This window comes from Barbatula barbatula, assembly GCF_947034865.1.
Source record: "Barbatula barbatula genome assembly, chromosome: 14".
Classification (NCBI taxonomy): Eukaryota; Metazoa; Chordata; class Actinopteri; order Cypriniformes; family Nemacheilidae; genus Barbatula; species Barbatula barbatula.
In genome coordinates, this window is record NC_136777.1 from 8,775,537 (window position 1) to 8,792,982 (window position 17,446).

Here is a 17,446-nt window from a genome sequence, read left to right on the forward strand (position 1 = left end):
TGTGCATCTGTTTTTGAAGGGCTGTACCTCGCATTCCCACCCGTTATTGTGCTCGTACAAACAAACATGAAAAGGTCACAAGTGAAAGACTCCTTAAAGAATCGGCCCTGTACATAAAAGCTGACATGCAAGGCTGGAGAGGATTTTCACCACTAAAAGATTAAGATTCAATTCACTTCAATTCAATTTCCAACCTTTTCTCAAGAGCTTAGGGCTCAGTCATGTATAAAACCACCCTTCTGATAGCTTTCATATTTCAGGAGCTTGTAAAATTACAGGCGATCAATGTAATTTCTTATCAGAAACTAGATTTCACGGCTTTAAAATCAGGATGGTATTTTTCGTTAGGCTACGTGGGTTGTTTTTCATTTCGTTGCGCAGTTGAATGGACCCGAGTCTCAGGCTCGCTGAAGAGCAACAGCCAATGTTCTTTTTCACATTTAATCCTCTACCCATGATGCACCTGGTTTGACACTTCACCACAAACCCGAGCCGGCAGATGCTCATTAGAGCTCTTGTGTCAGCTCTATCCTGCTTTTCAAACGCATCTCCCTTGCTCAATTCCAATCTTTTGCCAGGAACAATCCATGAACAATGACGTTAGATGACAAATTCGCATTTTATCATTTTCTTTTTATGTGCTAATAAGGCAGATGTCAGACCATTCAGATTTGACAGTATGGTCTGATTCAGTGTGTTTGTATTGTTGTGTACTGCCTTGTTTGGCTCCTTTGTTTCCTCGCGTCACTGTCCTCTCGAATTTGATGTGCGATATTTTCTGTGTATATTTGCGAGTGTGTTTTGGTATAGAATAAGGTTTTTAAGGGCTTCTGCCTGGCTTTGATCCAGACTTTAACACGGCGCCGATCGATCGGCGGTTCAGGCCGGATTAAGGCTCTTCAGATGGCCTGTGTCTGCCCATTGCGAAATCGCAACCTGTGAGATGTAGCCAGGTGTCAGTAGGTGGTAAACAAAGAGAAGCGAAGATATTTGGGGGCCACATTGCACTAGCAAGAAATAAAGAAAACTATGTGTACATAAAATGTATTCATGAAAGCAAAGCTGGTTTGTAACATCATTTCCTCTTTTATCTCCTTCCTTTCCAGAAAAGAGACGACATCCAGATAGATTCCAGAGCCAGTCCTAAGAAGAGCGCAGAGCCTGCTATCGACCTGCTGGGCCTCGGTAATACATGAATAATTGATTACTCTTCCAGCCATTTCAGTTGAAGGAATCTTATACGGAAATCAGATTTTAATACAGACTGCAACCAGTCATAACTCTACACTGGGACTATCAATTGAACCTGGTGGTTAATGAGATTAATTATAAAAATATAATAAAATGGCAATTCATTTAGCCACCCTGACCTAGGTCAAAATTCTGTACCTGAATTAACTACCTTCATACTCTCTCTCTATCTATATTTGGAATATTAAAGAAAAGGTTTTTGTTTTGTTATTTATTTTTCTATTTTTACATTCCGTACACAAAATACATGTATCTACATGCACTTAAAGGTCCAGTGTATGAAATGTAGCTGCATCTAGCAGTGAGGTTGCAAATTGCAACTAACGGTTCACTCCACCCCTACCTTTCGAAGAACTACTATGGCTGACACAGAAATAAAATGTCGGCATGTTTTCGCTTCTTTGATGAAGGAAATTACGCATTTATGAAACGTGCTCTGTAGGGCAGTATGTCCATTAAGGGCTACTGTACAAACAACATGGTGAATCCCATGCGAGGGGACCCACGGTGTATGCAGATAGAAACGCTTTAAGCTCTCTAAACACCTCTGAAGGCATAGTTATATTATAATGCATTTCTGTCAATAGATACTCACTTGACCTTTAATATGTGTTCGATTTGCTTATTTGTTTAGGTTTGATTTATAGAAGTCAATAGGAATATCAATAAAATAAATTAGTTTGAACTTTTTTATCAATTGTCAGCTCTGATTTAAACTGATATAGAAAGATCGGAAACACTTGACTGTTCCAAGACAAGGGCTAGGTCTCCCATCTGAGACGTTTCAAAAACTATGTTAGTGATCTGATAGAGAAGTGCTATTGCGGCTATTGCAGTTCAGATGAAGGTTGAGAAAAACACACTGATAGTTCAGTCCTGACGGTATTGATCAGACCGGCAACCAGAGCCCTTGAGATGACCAAACACAATTGATGTTATATTACTTTCTGGGAAATTAAAGTTTCTATTCGCTGCCCTGGAGCTTTCCTTTGCCACTCCGTCTTGCGATTTTATCGCTTTCCCCGTCTCTCGTGCTCTCTTTCAATATCTTCCACTCTCTAGATCTCAGTCGATAGTGAGTTGTCCGTTATGATGACTGAGAGAGACGGTGAAGAGACAGAGGGGTCGGTAGGAATCGAGAGAGAATATATCAATTTCCGTGGATGGTGTGTGTGCCCCGGGCACGTGGGATACAGAGAGCTGATTGTTTGTGTGTGTGTTTAGATGTATGTTTTCTGCTGCGGGGCAATAGGGGTCAGCGCTGATGAAGAGCGGCTGGAAATGATGGTGTTGAGATTGAGACATGCGTCTTATTGATGTGTTTTTGCTCAAGGCTTTGGTGTCTCTCATCCCCTCTTCACACCAGCAACGAACCCCAGCACTGTATTTCTTCCCCCCTTTCTATTCTCTGATACTAAACTTATGTTGAACCTTGAAACTTTTCTGGTATATTTGTTATTTAATAAACAAATTATAGATGTTCTTCCAGAGCAACCCAGAAAAGTGTTCTTAATAGCCACATGTTTCTTTTGTTTCTATAATTTACACGTTCATAAATACTGTATCTACATATTGTACATATTGTGAAAAATACATCCAAAACAAAATGCAATGTTTTTCATACAGTTCTTTTATAGATATCTCTGCAAAATGGTTCTCTGATTTCCTCTTTCCTTTCTTACACCCCCAGCTCATGAATTGTTTCATCCCTCCTCTTCCCCACAGCCATCACTTTTCTCTCCAATAATATTACAGTGAGCTCTTATTTTCATGGATTTTATCAGTCACACTCATAAAAGAAGCCACCGGCTCTTTGCGCACTGTAATGTGTAAACACAGGCTGGGCTCTGATGGAGTCTTTGACTTTAATGGAATGAGAGAACGCGTCTGAGCGACAGCCCGGCAACGGAAGCAAGCGGGCGCGTTGGCGGACTCGTATGATGTGTGATTAGATTTCCTGCTCTCTTGGATGTAGTCGATAGGTAGCGGGAAGAGGAAAGACGAGCTGAGCGGGCGATGTGGGCCGCTGCCAGTTGATCAGTCCTTAGACTTATATGAGCAGGTTTAGCTTGGAAGTGGTCATTAGTGATTCACAGATCTGTGTGAATTAGATGGATTCGGATTCGATTTCCTGTAATGTTTTTTAATTCTCTTTTTAGTTCTTGAGGAATAGTTGTACATAACTGTATGTTCCTGTAGCCCAATCCGTATGCTTGACAAGAGCAATACCTCATTTTGTTTGCATATTGTCGATTATACGAATCTGAATAAGATATAAATTAGGGACAGTTCATCATGATATGACAAAATACAATCAAATAAATAATGAAATAAATTATTGATATGATATTGTGATATGATATTTGCCAATACCGTGAAAACTTCGGCTGTATTCGATTCAATTAAATTTATCTTATTTATCTTTATCTTATTAAGTGCATAGTTATATTCATACTTATATTAAGTGCATAGTTTACACCAGCACTTACATTTTTAATAACTCACAATGAACGTTTAAGTAAACTCTTTGAATACTATCTGTCCTAAATGAGACATTAACAACAACGAAAAATACTGTTAGACTGATGTAACGTCAGGACAGCATAAATAATAATGCATTTTTAATATGTTAAAATGTTGCAGTTCTCTGCTCATTTTGCAAAATAAAACTTCTAAAATAGGTTTACTTACAAAAATATAACAGCCTGAGGCTTAAAAATGTTTTTGAGCACAGTCAAGAACTGAAAACACACATGCAGTCTATGTAAACTTTTACACAATCCTGTTGCTTAGATTTGTGGCTTTTTGTTGGTTCATTAACATTTAGTATTTTCTCAATATTCAATTTATTGTCATTCAACATTTTCTCACTTTCTGGTTCTGGTGTGGATGTTCTCACACAGATGCACCAACAGCAGGCAGCGGGGTGGGAACAAGCAGTGCTGCTCCAATCAGTGATGACCTCGACATTTTCGGACCAATGGTATCCAACCCTCTGCCCTCAAGCACCAACACAAACCAGGTACATGAGTGCAATAATGCAAACATCAGTTGCTTATTGAATGGATTGTGGATGTGTGTTTAAACTCAAAATCCCCCTGTGCTCTTATTCTTATGCATTGCCATACATTCACTTTTTGTCTAAATGTGTCAAGGAAAATTCTAAAATTTGTCAAGTCTGTTTCCAAATCTGAAAACACATTAACAAACCATAAAGCACAACGGCAAATCGGTCAAACCGGAAAATGAAGGTCTTTTGTGTCCCCGGGGTTCCGTCCAACAAGGCGTAACTACGCCGACCACACAAAAGACCTACCTTTTCCGGTTTGACCGATTTGCCGTTGTGCTTTATGGTTTGTTGTTTTGTTTCTGGAATTGTTGTTGTGCTTTATGGTTTGTTAATGTGTTTTCAGATTTGGTGTTGCGCTTTCAGATTTGTAATTGTGATTCAGGATTCGATTTTTGGCTTTTAATTTTTTTGTTTGTTTTGCGATTTGTTGTTTTGTTTGGCACTTTACGGCTTCCGTAGGTGCGATATTTAAAAATGTATCCTGGAATTTGTATATAGTTTTGTGCATATTAGTTATGGCCACAGCTAAAGCTACAGATGTGAAAGATGGGATTGAATACAGAAGCCCACAACAAGTCAACTACAGTAATATTGATGAAAAAGGTTGGCAGCAATGTACAGAAGCCCATCATTCTCGAGACTGATTCTTAAGTGTATTTGGTAATTGATCATGGCATATGCTGGCTAATGCCAAGCAGACCTATTTGTCAGCAACAGCAATAAAGAAACAGGAAGCACTGTTTTATTCTGAGCTTACAAAACATTCTACTGCTCCTGCCTGCCTTCATCCAGTCTTAAATCCACTGAGTAAGAGAGACAAAGAAAAGGTCAAGCTCAATTGTTTTAATTTCCTTAGCAAACAAAATGATTACGTTTTGCCTGTCTTTTTTGCGACTGACAGAACTGATTTGCGGGGTCTTCCTGGCCAAAGGACGAACTGTGAATAATGAGGGGATATTAACATTTATTACGGTCCTTCACTGAGGAGAGTGAACAGAAGAGACATTTAATAATGTCAAGAGAAGAGAATGATGAGAAGAGAGCGATGTTGAGAGGAGAGAGAGAGAAATTTGGTTGGCAAGTGCATGTCTTTGTCAATCACATAAAAGTTGTTTGACTGAGCTCAGATGTCCGTGCTTTACATATGGCCGCCCTGCAGAGGGACTCTTGGACCCTGTTGACAGCTTTGTAGTTCAATTCGTCCTTGCCTAGTGTCGCCATCCTATCCAGCATGGGACCAGCCTAATCCTGTCTTTGTTTCTCTTCCTCGTTTCCCATACACCTGTCCGGTTCATCGTTCTCACACAAAAATAGAGGAGATTTTTCTTTCCCTGTGGCCTGAAGCTGTGCTGAACAAGCCAAGAAAGCAGTTTTTCGACAACAAAGGCTTTTCCCTACTCAAATCAATGAGAGGTGTTCTGGAGCTCCTGGATTGACCTGGACATCTCGACCAGAATAATAATGTCCCTTTTACTTTAGCCCTTCCCAAGCCAGTAATGCACTTATATGATGCACTGCTATGCATGTATGTGTGTGTTGCGTCCTCATGGGATGCTAATAAAAGAAACAAAAGAGCTAAAGATATTATTTGCAAATTGTAAGCAAACGCACACAAGCTGTTAGTGTCAACAGCACACTGTCAATCTCTACTTTTATTCTTCAGATGAGTCGAACGACAGTGGGAGTGTGAAGAGTAGGATGGTAGCATTATGTCTTTATTCTTGTTTGTTGTGTCTTTTGGAGTCTTCGTGTGGAGGACGTGTCAAAAATTGGATTACTTATGTGTGTGAATAGGGATTTGTTTTCACTGAAATCACCAGAGGTCAGTAAATGATGACAGCATTTAGATTTTTGTGTGAACTGTCCCTTTAAATCCAATTCCAAGAGTCGGAATGTGACCATCACACCGTGTCTACACCGCATCCAGTGTTGACAAAATATTTGTACAGTTCCAATGTTGCCAAATGTAAATTTCGTTCCAGCTTGTACACAATAGTGAATATGGGAACACATTCAGAATTGTTGACCTTCGTCAAGACCATGTGACAGCGTAAGGAATGAGAGCAGATATCTTGGCGTAGGGTGATTGGCTAATGTTTGTGCTTGAATGGGCTCCCGGTTCTTAAAGGGATAGTTTATCCAAAAATGAAAATTCTGTCATCATTTACTCACACTCATGTAATTTCATACCTGTATAAATTACTTTATTCTGATGAACACAAGGAAAGACGTTGGAAAAATGTTAGTCATTTTCAGTTCTGGGACAGCATTAACTACAATAGATAGTAGTCAAAGGTGCCCGAGAACTTTGTTTTCCTAATCTCATATGTTCAACAGAACCAAAAAATACAATATTTGGTTGATGTCCCAGAACTAAAAATTGCTAACATTCTTCCAAATATCTTTCTCTTTTTTCATTGGAACAAAGAAATTGATACGGATTTGAAACAACAAGGGTGAGTAAATGATGGCAGATTTTTCATTTTTGGATGAACTATTCCTTTAAGCCTGAGGGGAGAGAGAGATGCGTGTGTGAGAGACGTGTGGAGTCCTTGATGAGACACCGCTGGGCTTCCGTGTTCTCCATTCCTTCAGAATGGCTCCAGCCCGTGCATGTTAATCTGTCCTCAAACTTCCTTTTTCTACATCTCATCCGCTGCCAGCTTTCATAGCACACCCCCTGAGACAAGCAGACACTCTGCTCATTGCATTTTGCTCTGCAGGACTTCCCCCTCATCACAGCCTCTGTGTGAATGCACAACCACTCGCTGGTTCTGTATCCCATGATGCTCAGTTAGCAACAAATCCCCTCTGCCTGTTTTTGGCGTCCTGACCGGCCTGTTTCTCTCTTGCACTCTAATCAAACTGTCAGTGTTGTTTCTGTACACAGGAGCTTTGTGTAAGGATATTTACATCAATATTTTCACAAGTGCTTTTTTGTGTATCTACATCTCTAGCATTTGCAGCTTCCAGTTGTGTTAGTTTGTCGGTATTTAATTTAAAACTAGAAATATATATTTTATGTCCACTCTAAATGAAATCGCTGGATGTGAGAAACAGATCTAACTTCCTTATTGTGCTTATGGTTAATGTATAGTTACATATGAATGTTTTACAGTGTTTTTTATTCTCTGCAACCAGCTGTTGGTCATGTTTTTTTTCTTATATTTTTGTTTGGTACCAATTTTCAGTTGTTTTCCTGCACGAGTTCTGGTTCTACACACAATTGTATTCCCATTTCTGAGGATGTATAATGTGCTGACTCACTAATGAATCATTCAACTGTTTAACGCGGTTCTAGTGGGAGTTTCTCATCAAAAACACATCATCGTACCTTTAGGATGCATTCTAAACATTTGATGTCCTTTGTGCACAGTGGGTTTTCACTCTCAACATATGGGCCTGCCAGCATGCCAGACGCATTCAGAGCTGAATGCATAAATGCATGCCGCACAGTGGAAAGTCACAATTGGATCCCTCATAGCACATAAAACACACATCAATATATGTACACTGTATATAGACACATAAGTGAGCTGCAGTAATTTGTGTATGTGTGTGTTTTTAAGCACAGATGGTCTCTCAGTAGGACTGATGCCTAATGAAAGCTGAGCTGGTTCAGTGTGTACATCACTACAAAGAGCAAAGTCTCTGCTGTAGCGGGCATGCTGGGGGCCAACTGCTTTATTCTGGTTCAAAATGCAGGCGTTGTCGCTAAACAAAATTATTCACTTTTCACTATAGCAATGTAACAATACTGTTTTTATCTATCCTGGGACAGGACACCACATATGTATGTATAAGTGAAAATACAAATATATATACATATATTTTTGTTATTATGGCTTAAATCAAAACAAACCAACTGCAGTTTGGTTGATATTGATTGGAATGCACAATAAAAAAACAGGATTAAAAACAATTTATCTTGTATTACATAAAATATGAACTTGTGTTTGCAGTATTTTAGGTTTCAAAGAATACAGAGCATTTTATTATGGTATTGTTTCTCCAATTTTCTGCAAATAGAAGCAATATTTTTAATTTAAATGTGGGAGAAACATTGTTAGTAGTTCACAGAATGTAACAAAAAGGATCATTTTACCTAGACACATACCTATAAATAATAAATTCTACAAAACGAAAAAAATGTTGAAATGATCGCAGCTGTATATAAGGTATATTAATATACTGTATATTTAATGTTTTTTCCTTTAACTGTGAGAGTGTTTTTTAGCATGAACACGTTTTTAGGGATTTTGCCACAGTTCTTATGTATTTTTCCCTTTTCCGTTTTTTATCTGTCACTTTGTGTAATCGCAGACTTATCTGATGTTAGTGACTCCTTATACATAAATCTCACTACTATGATATGCATTTAGTAAAGCTGCTTTCTTGGTCAAACCGTGGATTTGACATCACTGTTGTCATTAGCAATGTTTTGTTTTTAATGAAGCTGTTATAGTATCTATGTCTAGCAAATGACTCACCGGCAGACATATCATCTGCTTTGAGGGCTATTACTGATGCCACTGATGATGTCAGTGACGGATGTTTGATAATTTAGTTTTTATTACTTCAAAAGGTTTGCGCATATGACTCCCAAATATGTAAGCCGATGGAAAAACAAAAACCTGCTGATCTCATGACATTGTTTGTCAAACACCAATATTACAAATTGCTTAACCTCTCACTCACTGTTATTCATTAGTTTTGTTCATTTCCACTTTCTTAATGTTTAATATATCCACAGAGCTTAAAACCACAGGCATGTGGAGACATTGCTTGTGACCACATGCAAATTGTGGAGATATTTAAGGAAAGCTTATGCATATTTGAGGACATTATAGAGCCAAGCGTATAATTTTTTCTCTCGACCAGGCAGGGAATATGGCCTATTGTTTGTATTATTAATGGTGTGTGTACTTGTTCCCTATACAGTTCATTTCCTTGAGTCTCTTTGAGGTAGAACATACTCTTGATGTTGGTTGCTGTGGATGGGTTCAGTGTGATATTAGGCTGTCATAGCAGACGTTATACTGATGTGGAGCTGTAGCTATAATTAGCAAGATAACGAAAGTTGGGTTCGACCTTTTTTTACCGACGGTTTCTTTAGTGTTATAGTGGACTTTAGTACTCAAGATATATTTGGTCATGTGTGGAGAAGGTCAAGTCATGTTGCGTGTAGGAGTATGACCTGATCTAACAGACACTCTTGGTGTAAACAGATCTTTGGTATGCATAATTTTTTCCATTCCCAACATATTGCTGGTTGTTTCCCAGCATATTGAGCTGTCCGCTCGGGCATGTACCCATCATTCAGTCACCTTTGCCAAATCAAGCCCTACAGATTTGTGATTTTACTTCACTTCTGTTCGTTCTTCGACCTTTATCAGATTTTTCTAGTTTCCAAGGCAGAAGGAGGCTGTGCGGGGAAACTGGATTAGCCCGACCCACAGCACCTCCAGAGTGCTAATTATCTGTGTGGGTCTACTAATCAGACAAAGCTTACTCTGTTACACACAAAATCTCTCTCTCGCGCGCGCTTTCTCTTGCACTCTCTGTATATGTGTGTGTGGTGTGAATGTGTGTGTGTGTGTGTGGTGTTGAGTTGCATGTGTTAAAGCATCCTCACAATAAACAACAGACTTTCATTTTTTTATCGTTCTCGTACGCATTACCATAGATGAATATGGCTGGTCCTGTAGGTGAATTGTGGAGTGTGGTCTTTCCCCCAAACCCCCATGTTATCTATTTTAAATTCTAATAGCATTTCCTCTGTACCCCCATTGTATAGCTTCAAATGTCACTCATTTCAAACAGAGACAATTCCTTATTGCTATCTATTTTCATAATGTGCATCTAGTCCTGGGAAGTATGTTCTTGTTTGTTGGCTTGATCCTGAGTCTAGCTTTCATGTGTGTGTGTGATTTAGTTCCTTCCTGGTTCTCTCTCATATCAAAATCTGAACCTATTATTGGTTATAGCGCTCAAGTGTCATCCCTCACAGGTTAATCAGCCACGAGCGTTGTGTATCAGATCTACGAGGCAGTGTTTGCCTTATCGCGCAGCAGTGCTGGTATACCGGGGTTCAGCGCTGCTCGGTTCTTATCAGATGCGGTCGCTGCAGCTGTAGTCCTGCATACCTAAACGCAAGGCTGTATATCGCCAGCACATCTAAATGGGATGAGAGGGCTGTATTTGTCCCTGCCAACCTTCACCCCTCCCCAAGCCATGCTTTTTTATCCCTGATTACAGCAAAGCGTTTCCGTGCCCAGCTCTTCTCGGGATGCTGATGGAGATATGACATTGAGCTTTGACCATCTCTGAATAACTCTTTTTATTTATAAGCTCTCGTCGTGCACGTACTTTAGCGATGAACTAATGGCCTGTTAGTTTTCAGCCATCTGACCAAGCATGTTTCCCACTTAATGAGACTAGAAGATGTTGGTGGGGGAATCAACTGATACACGTGTTTATTTTCGCTTGATTTGCCTCCAAATTATGTTGCGCACATCTCTCTCTCTCTCTTTCTGTCCTGTGAAAAGGCTTGAAGACTGAGTTTCATCTTTTGTGAGCTATATTTACTATTGAGACAGGGTTGAGTTTTGAGAACAGGTTCTATTTTAGAAACGGTCTAATTTTTCAGAGCAGTGGATTTTATGTGATTGTCACATTTTGATAGCTTGTACAAATATTTTCAATTAGTTTGGGTCTTGTTTCACATCAACCTAACAAGAGAGCACATACTAATGCGTTTTTGTTGTCATTTTTGTATTGTCAAGAGCATATTATTGGATAAAAATGGTTGTTTAGAATGAGTCATCATCAGCACTGTGAGTTTTCTGTTAGAGTTTAAAAGCTGCAGAACTTGATTCTTTATCTAAAAGGGATGAGCGTGGAGTACCACATCTAATGACCTTCGAGCGCTTTTGACTTTCTTCAGCCTTGTGCGACCAGAGTCAGTAAGCCATTGTCAGCATGCTGAGCTTCCTGAAACCAAAATATGAGTTAGACCCCAAACTTTCGCCCTCATTCAAATTGACAGACTTTGGTTTTGGAGGGTAACCATGGCATCACCCGCACCATCTGCAGCTTTGTGCTAGTCTGCCATCATACGTCTGTAATTGAGTAAACGGATGCAGGTGCGCACATCGTCTCTTACTGATTCTCTCCTCAATCTTCTGCCGTTTGCGGGTGTGTGTGCTTTAACTTTGTGTAAGCGATTAATTGTCTCCTCTTCCTGAGCTATTCATTCATCACAGCTGCGGTGTAATTAATGTAATTTCTCTGCTTCAAGTTGATGAAGTCTTTTCTTGCTTGGGGTGTGTGCTGTATGTGACTCTGTATGGTGTCTATGTACAGAAAGGGGTATTTTCCTATGCATTTGTCACTTATTAACTTTTGCTAAACAGTTTTTCTGAAGATTGTCCTCTAAAAAAATTCCACTTTTTCCTTCAGCCCGACCTAATAGTTGATCAATACTGTGTTTCACGCTTCATGTATTCTTGCTGACATGTAATTGCTTTGCAATGCAATTCTGACCTCAGTGTAAATGTTAACAAGTCTTTTAATGTCGCAGGAAATTATATGTGTAGAAATGTGTAAACCGTAGCGTGTATTGTCTCCTGTGTTTTTTTTAGGCCAGTTCCAGTAAGCCGTCTGGAAGCGTTCAGACCGGCTCCTCCGCAGGGCCCGTGGCAGGATCTGCCGGAACAGGAAGTGCTGATTCAGCACAAGGAGATCTGGACCTGTTCAGTGAAAACAGCGGGAGCAGCAAAGCAGAAGATTCGGCCAAGAAACTGCTCTCCAAGGACTCCATTCTCTCTCTCTACGGCTCCAGTTCTGTCCCACAGCAACCCGCACAAGGTACCAGTATCCTCAGAAGTGGCGCTTTTCTGTTCTTTTGAGACCCTGTGTCCAAATGCAAAAGAATGCAGGTCTATAAATGGCGATATACATGCATTTCTAATGATGCTCTTTATCTCCGAACAAGAAAGGAAGCCCTGCTTTAATGGGAAGGGGGATATCAATAATTCAAGCATTGTGTGGCTCAGCACTCTGTTACTGCTGAACATGGTTTAAAGCCCCCTGTTCGTTTGCTTGCTCTTCAAAGAGACATTTCCCCAAACCTCAGACGCTCCAAATGAAGGCCGTGCCATTTCTCAACCATCAGAGCGCTTTTGAAGGCACCTTTTCATCCTGAACACCTCTCCATTTCCTCAGGGCGAAGAACTGCACACATTAGTGCGGATATCGATTACTTTCCTCTGTCGCTAATACTCTTTGTGTCCGCGTTCTGCTTCCGTTTCTGTCTTGTTGAACATATTGAACATGTGTAAATATCTATAGATCCTTGCTCATTGTGTACCTTTGCGCTTCTGCTCCCACAGCCACCGCAATGTTCATGGGTCCTTCGCAGATGCAGTTCCCGGCGCAGCCGCAAGGGAACTTCCAGGCCTTCCCTGGGATGGGAGGGGCCATGCCACCCACTACCATGATGGGGGCTGTCATGGGCCAGGGCGGAGCTATGATGGGCCAAAACACGGGCATGATGGTTGGCATGACTATGCCCAATGGTTTCATGGGAAACGCACAGCCGGGTGTGATGGGCTTGGCCCCAGGCATGATGGGACCTCAAGGCATGGTGCCCCCTCAAAACATGTACGCCATGCAGCAGGGTCAGCAGGGCCAGTGGAATATGGCACAGGTATGTTGGATGTGAATTTGTGAAATATCATGCGTAAAACGTCCCCACCACCTGACAGATATTGCTAAAATAGGTGTTTAAATGCAGAAATTGTACCCAGTTGTGAATTATGGAAACTATAACAGACAAAATCAACAAAAGTAAAATGGGCGTCTAGCAAAGATTAAGTTGGCTAATTTAAAGTGTATAGGTTTTATAAGGTTCTGGTAGTTATTGGAACCCATTATGGAGGATGCATTCTAGGTACTTTATTGCTGAAGCTGCCAAGTTCGTTTTGAGAGTAATATTATCACGACCAAATAAGAACCTAAAAGATGCTGATGGGCTAAAAAAAGGTTTGGAAATATTCCAAATGACTTCTTGATGCTTTCTCTAACGTCATCCACAGAAGGTCAGGCAGGAGCCAGGTTAAGTTCATAATGTTCCATCAGGATATATATATATATATACCTACCAAGTCATAAGTTATAAAATGGGCTCAGCACAATGACTTAAGTAGATCAAGATTGGCTTTTTATAGTAAGAACGTCTAGATCTGAAGCTATTGCTATTCCTTTCAGATTCCCACAATGCATCACACACATTGAGCTTGCCTTTTATTCAGTTCAGATTTTTAATTTGTAAAACTATCCGAGGTGAGAAGTGAATCTGCCGAAAATGTTGCATCAAACATTTACAGAGATCAGAGATTTAAACCAACTGTTTATTAATCCTCATCATATCTTCCCTTACCTCCCGTCTGCATGTGGCCCAGTAAAGCTGAGAGCCCAGTGACACAAACCTCTCACCTTCTATCATCACCTGCCACCCTCATCATCTCCAGTGGCCCCTTGACCCCCTGTGTATGAGAGCAGAGGGAGTCAGAGATTTCAGTCTGCAGGAGGTTAATTACACATCATAAATCAATACGGCCTGACTTACACTCACACCGCCTTAATTAAAATCTCTCCCCACAATGCAACCGTGTGCGTGTGTCTCCTGAGTTATAGGCTCTCAACACTCTACTGCTATTCGGGGAGAGGAAAGAAATGCTTCTGCTTAATGGTTTTCTGGAGTGAGGGTAATTTTTGCAGCCTGTTTCCAGGGAGGAATGTTTTCCGAGATGGATCTGACTTTTAGATGATTTTCTTCATTACCCAACACACACACACTTGTTTTTTCGAGGAGCTGGTGTGCAAGGAGAAGAAGATTCATTCGAGTTAGAAATATACGCTCCCTGAATAGCCGTGTGGTGTTCTAGGAATATTTACACACACACCAATTCAAATTGGCACTCTCGGGGACCACACATGTTTCTCTGCACGCGGGCGGTTCCGTGTGAGGCTGAAGCAGGTGTAATTACGAGATTGGCGAAGTTTGTCCTGCTGTGCATTTGAGCGCTAAATGAAGTCGCGGTCCAGAGTGGATCGTCTTTTGGAGTGAATTTGAGGGAATTTTCCACATTTTCTTAGGACTTTTTTTAAACACGCTCATTCGCATAATACATTGCATGGCCTAAAGCCGTTTAGTCACTTTGTGAAACGTCAGAGCACTCCAGGAGGTCATAGTGATGGATAACCTCCCTCGGCATCTCAGCAAGAGGTTGTACCCCGTGGGTTTGAATAAGAGGCCAATGAAACTTGATGCAAGTCTAGGTCACGATTAGATTAGTTGGTGGTTTGTTAGTTAGTATTTGAAGATGGTATGGGAATAGTCAGGGATCGATGTTTGAGTACACTGTACGTATACTGCTGAATACTGTCCTGATGACATCATAACAATGACAATCCCTAGATCACCAGATGATGTTGAGTTTTCATAAATGGTATGGACTGCAGTGTGGTCCAAAAACTATATCTACAGCTCTTATTTCTCATCACAATAGCCAGACATTCCCAGCATTCAACTTGCTAATGAAAACTACTGGGCTTTTATGTGAACCCATTAGAGTTTTACTCCAGCACTATAAATCAGTCAGACGCTGATGGGCTGCTCACAGCTAGCAGACCCCCGTTGGCCCCCCAGGACCCTCTCCTCCACGCTGCCCTGCTCAAATAAAGAACAGTGATGGGAGTCAAGGGAAAGTCTAAAGCAGAGAGAGAGAATATGAAAGAGACCGAGAGACGGTGAGAAGAGAGATGAGCAAGTTTAAAGATCAGAGAACAACTTAGTCACCTTAAGAAAGAGGAAAAGGGAAAGTTGGAAGAAAAGGCCATCTGCAGGTGAAACGGCTTGTCAGGAGATTGTGTTCTGATCTCTCGCTGTGAACAAACAACACTTTCACTTTATGTACTGCAAACATTCCACCGACAGCAAAATGTGTTCCTCTTTTAACTTTCTTAAAGTAGTATTCTGGGTTCAGAGTGAGGTGAGCTCGGTATACAGCATTTGTTGATGACCACACAAAACATTTCCCTTGTTCCTTTAAATATTTATTGATTTGTTTGTATGTGTTGATCAGTATTATTCCACAAATACTGTTAATTGAGCTTAACTTGTATTGAACAGTTTTTATACAAGAAACGGGAACTGTTTTTCAATTTTGTATTCACCATAATTTATCAAATGGAGCAAACAAGATTTGTAAATCCTACACTGGAACAATTTGCTTTGTACTGGGAAGGATGGTCCATATATGCAACATCTCATAGACCTAATTGTATTTTTTTAATCAATATTTTTTCGTCTTTGCTTATCTCTGATGAACAAACATACAGTAAATATCAAAAATATATACTATTTATACCTGTATATATAGAGTTTGGTTCCAAAATTAGATAAACATGTGGTTGTCTATATATATATATATATATATATATATATATATATAGTCAAATATCTTCTGTTTACTTGGGGGGAAAATTTATCAAGTGACCTTGTTTAATGAAATAACAGATCTGGGCATTTTTGTTGTTATAACCCAACTTTAAAAACTGTAACAATTTTCTTCAAGGTTGTATTTGTTAACATTTGTTAATGCATTAGCTACTGTAACAATAAGCAATAATCAGCATTTATTCACCTTAGTTCATGTTCATTTCAATATTTAATACATTTTTAAATCAAACAAGTTAGCATAACTTAATGCACAATGAACTTACGTGAACAAATGTATTGCCATTTAACTAATCTTATTATCTTATTGTTTAACTAAACAATTATTACTGATAGCTATATGGCTCATTGTTAGTTCATGTTAGTTCATGCACTTACTAATGTCAACAAATACAACCTTATTGCAAGTGTTTTTTTATGTTATAGTATTTAATATCGTAAGAATGTTTTAAAGATTTATATATTTATATATATTACTATTGATTGCAAAATTAGAGTAATGCAGTGCTTTGATAGTGATCATGTTTTGAAGTCATATGCCTATTGAGGTTTCACACTTTTTCTCTCTCTCTCTTCTTATCTTCATCAGATTAATCAGCAGATGTCTGGAATAAACCTGAACGGCTCTGGTGCTCCAGTGGCATTCGGCCAAGCTGGTGCCCCTATGGGTGGCTGGGTGGCACCACCCTCGGGTCAGACCCTTAGCACCCAGCTCTGGAAGTGAGCGAAGGTAGAGGAAAGGGGCACGGCATCTCTAAATCTCCCCTCCGGCACCCAGAGTTTTATTCATGTACTGTATATTTCTCTTTTCTCTTTCCCATCATGATGGCTCTGGAGAGCATCGACTCAGCTTGCCCTCTGTGTATTGATCAAGTGAGAGAGTGTGGAGTTTAAGAGACTGGCAGCTTTGTCAGTCTTTTATTTGCAGTTTTTCTCTTCTATATATATATTTTTGGGGGTCAGACACACATATCAGCTAAGAAAGCTGCTGGACCAATTATACAGGCTTCTAATATATCTTTACCAAATCAATAGTGAGTAATAGTATTTAAATGACAGAGCTATCAAACTTGTGACTTCCCCCTCTCTTTCCGAACTTCTGTGTATAGGCCCCACGTCCCCGGACCCTTTAGCAGATATTGTATAGACCCATGTATTGTATGTAATCATGAGATCGAGAAACCTCTCACCCCCCTTTTCATTCTCAGCCCATCACATCCGTGTAGCAACATCTTTACTGTGATGTTTTAATGTGTGCGTTACAATGAAGCACAGTGAGTGAAAGGCAAATAAACCTGGACGACTTTACATCCGTGACTGTGATGGCTAACGGGGGGCGAGGGATATATTAGGGGGCTGGGAATTGTTACATTTTAGTGAGTTTGTGAGAGTACGGAGTACCGTGCAATCATACACATGAGTTCCGCCGCTGTAGCAGAGCATCTCTCCTCTCTCACAGGGTCTCTCTGCTGTGCAATAATATAAACATCTTCACCTTGTCAAACAGGTTTGTCTCTAAAATGTGTTTACATTCTCTGGTGCCTATTACAGAGAAAGAATTGTGTTATTTCATGCATTAAACAGTGAATAGCCATGAACTT

At 40.0% G+C, this 17,446-nt stretch overlaps 1 protein-coding gene across 2 annotated transcripts in view; it reads left to right on the top strand.

Annotated features, from left to right (window-relative positions):
* smap1 (small ArfGAP 1) overlaps positions 1-17,441 on the top strand; it is a 74,229-nt gene extending 56,788 nt beyond the window's left edge. For both annotated transcript variants that reach the window (XM_079473046.1, XM_079473045.1), the window contains 5 exons: positions 1,107-1,185; positions 4,155-4,273; positions 11,965-12,190; positions 12,715-13,031; positions 16,435-17,441. In XM_079473046.1, the coding sequence (XP_079329172.1) occupies positions 1,107-1,185; positions 4,155-4,273; positions 11,965-12,190; positions 12,715-13,031; positions 16,435-16,569 (876 nt within the window). In that variant the 3' untranslated portion in view covers positions 16,570-17,441. The remainder of the gene's footprint in view (positions 1-1,106; positions 1,186-4,154; positions 4,274-11,964; positions 12,191-12,714; positions 13,032-16,434) is intronic.
* Positions 17,442-17,446: the final 5 nt, after the last annotated feature.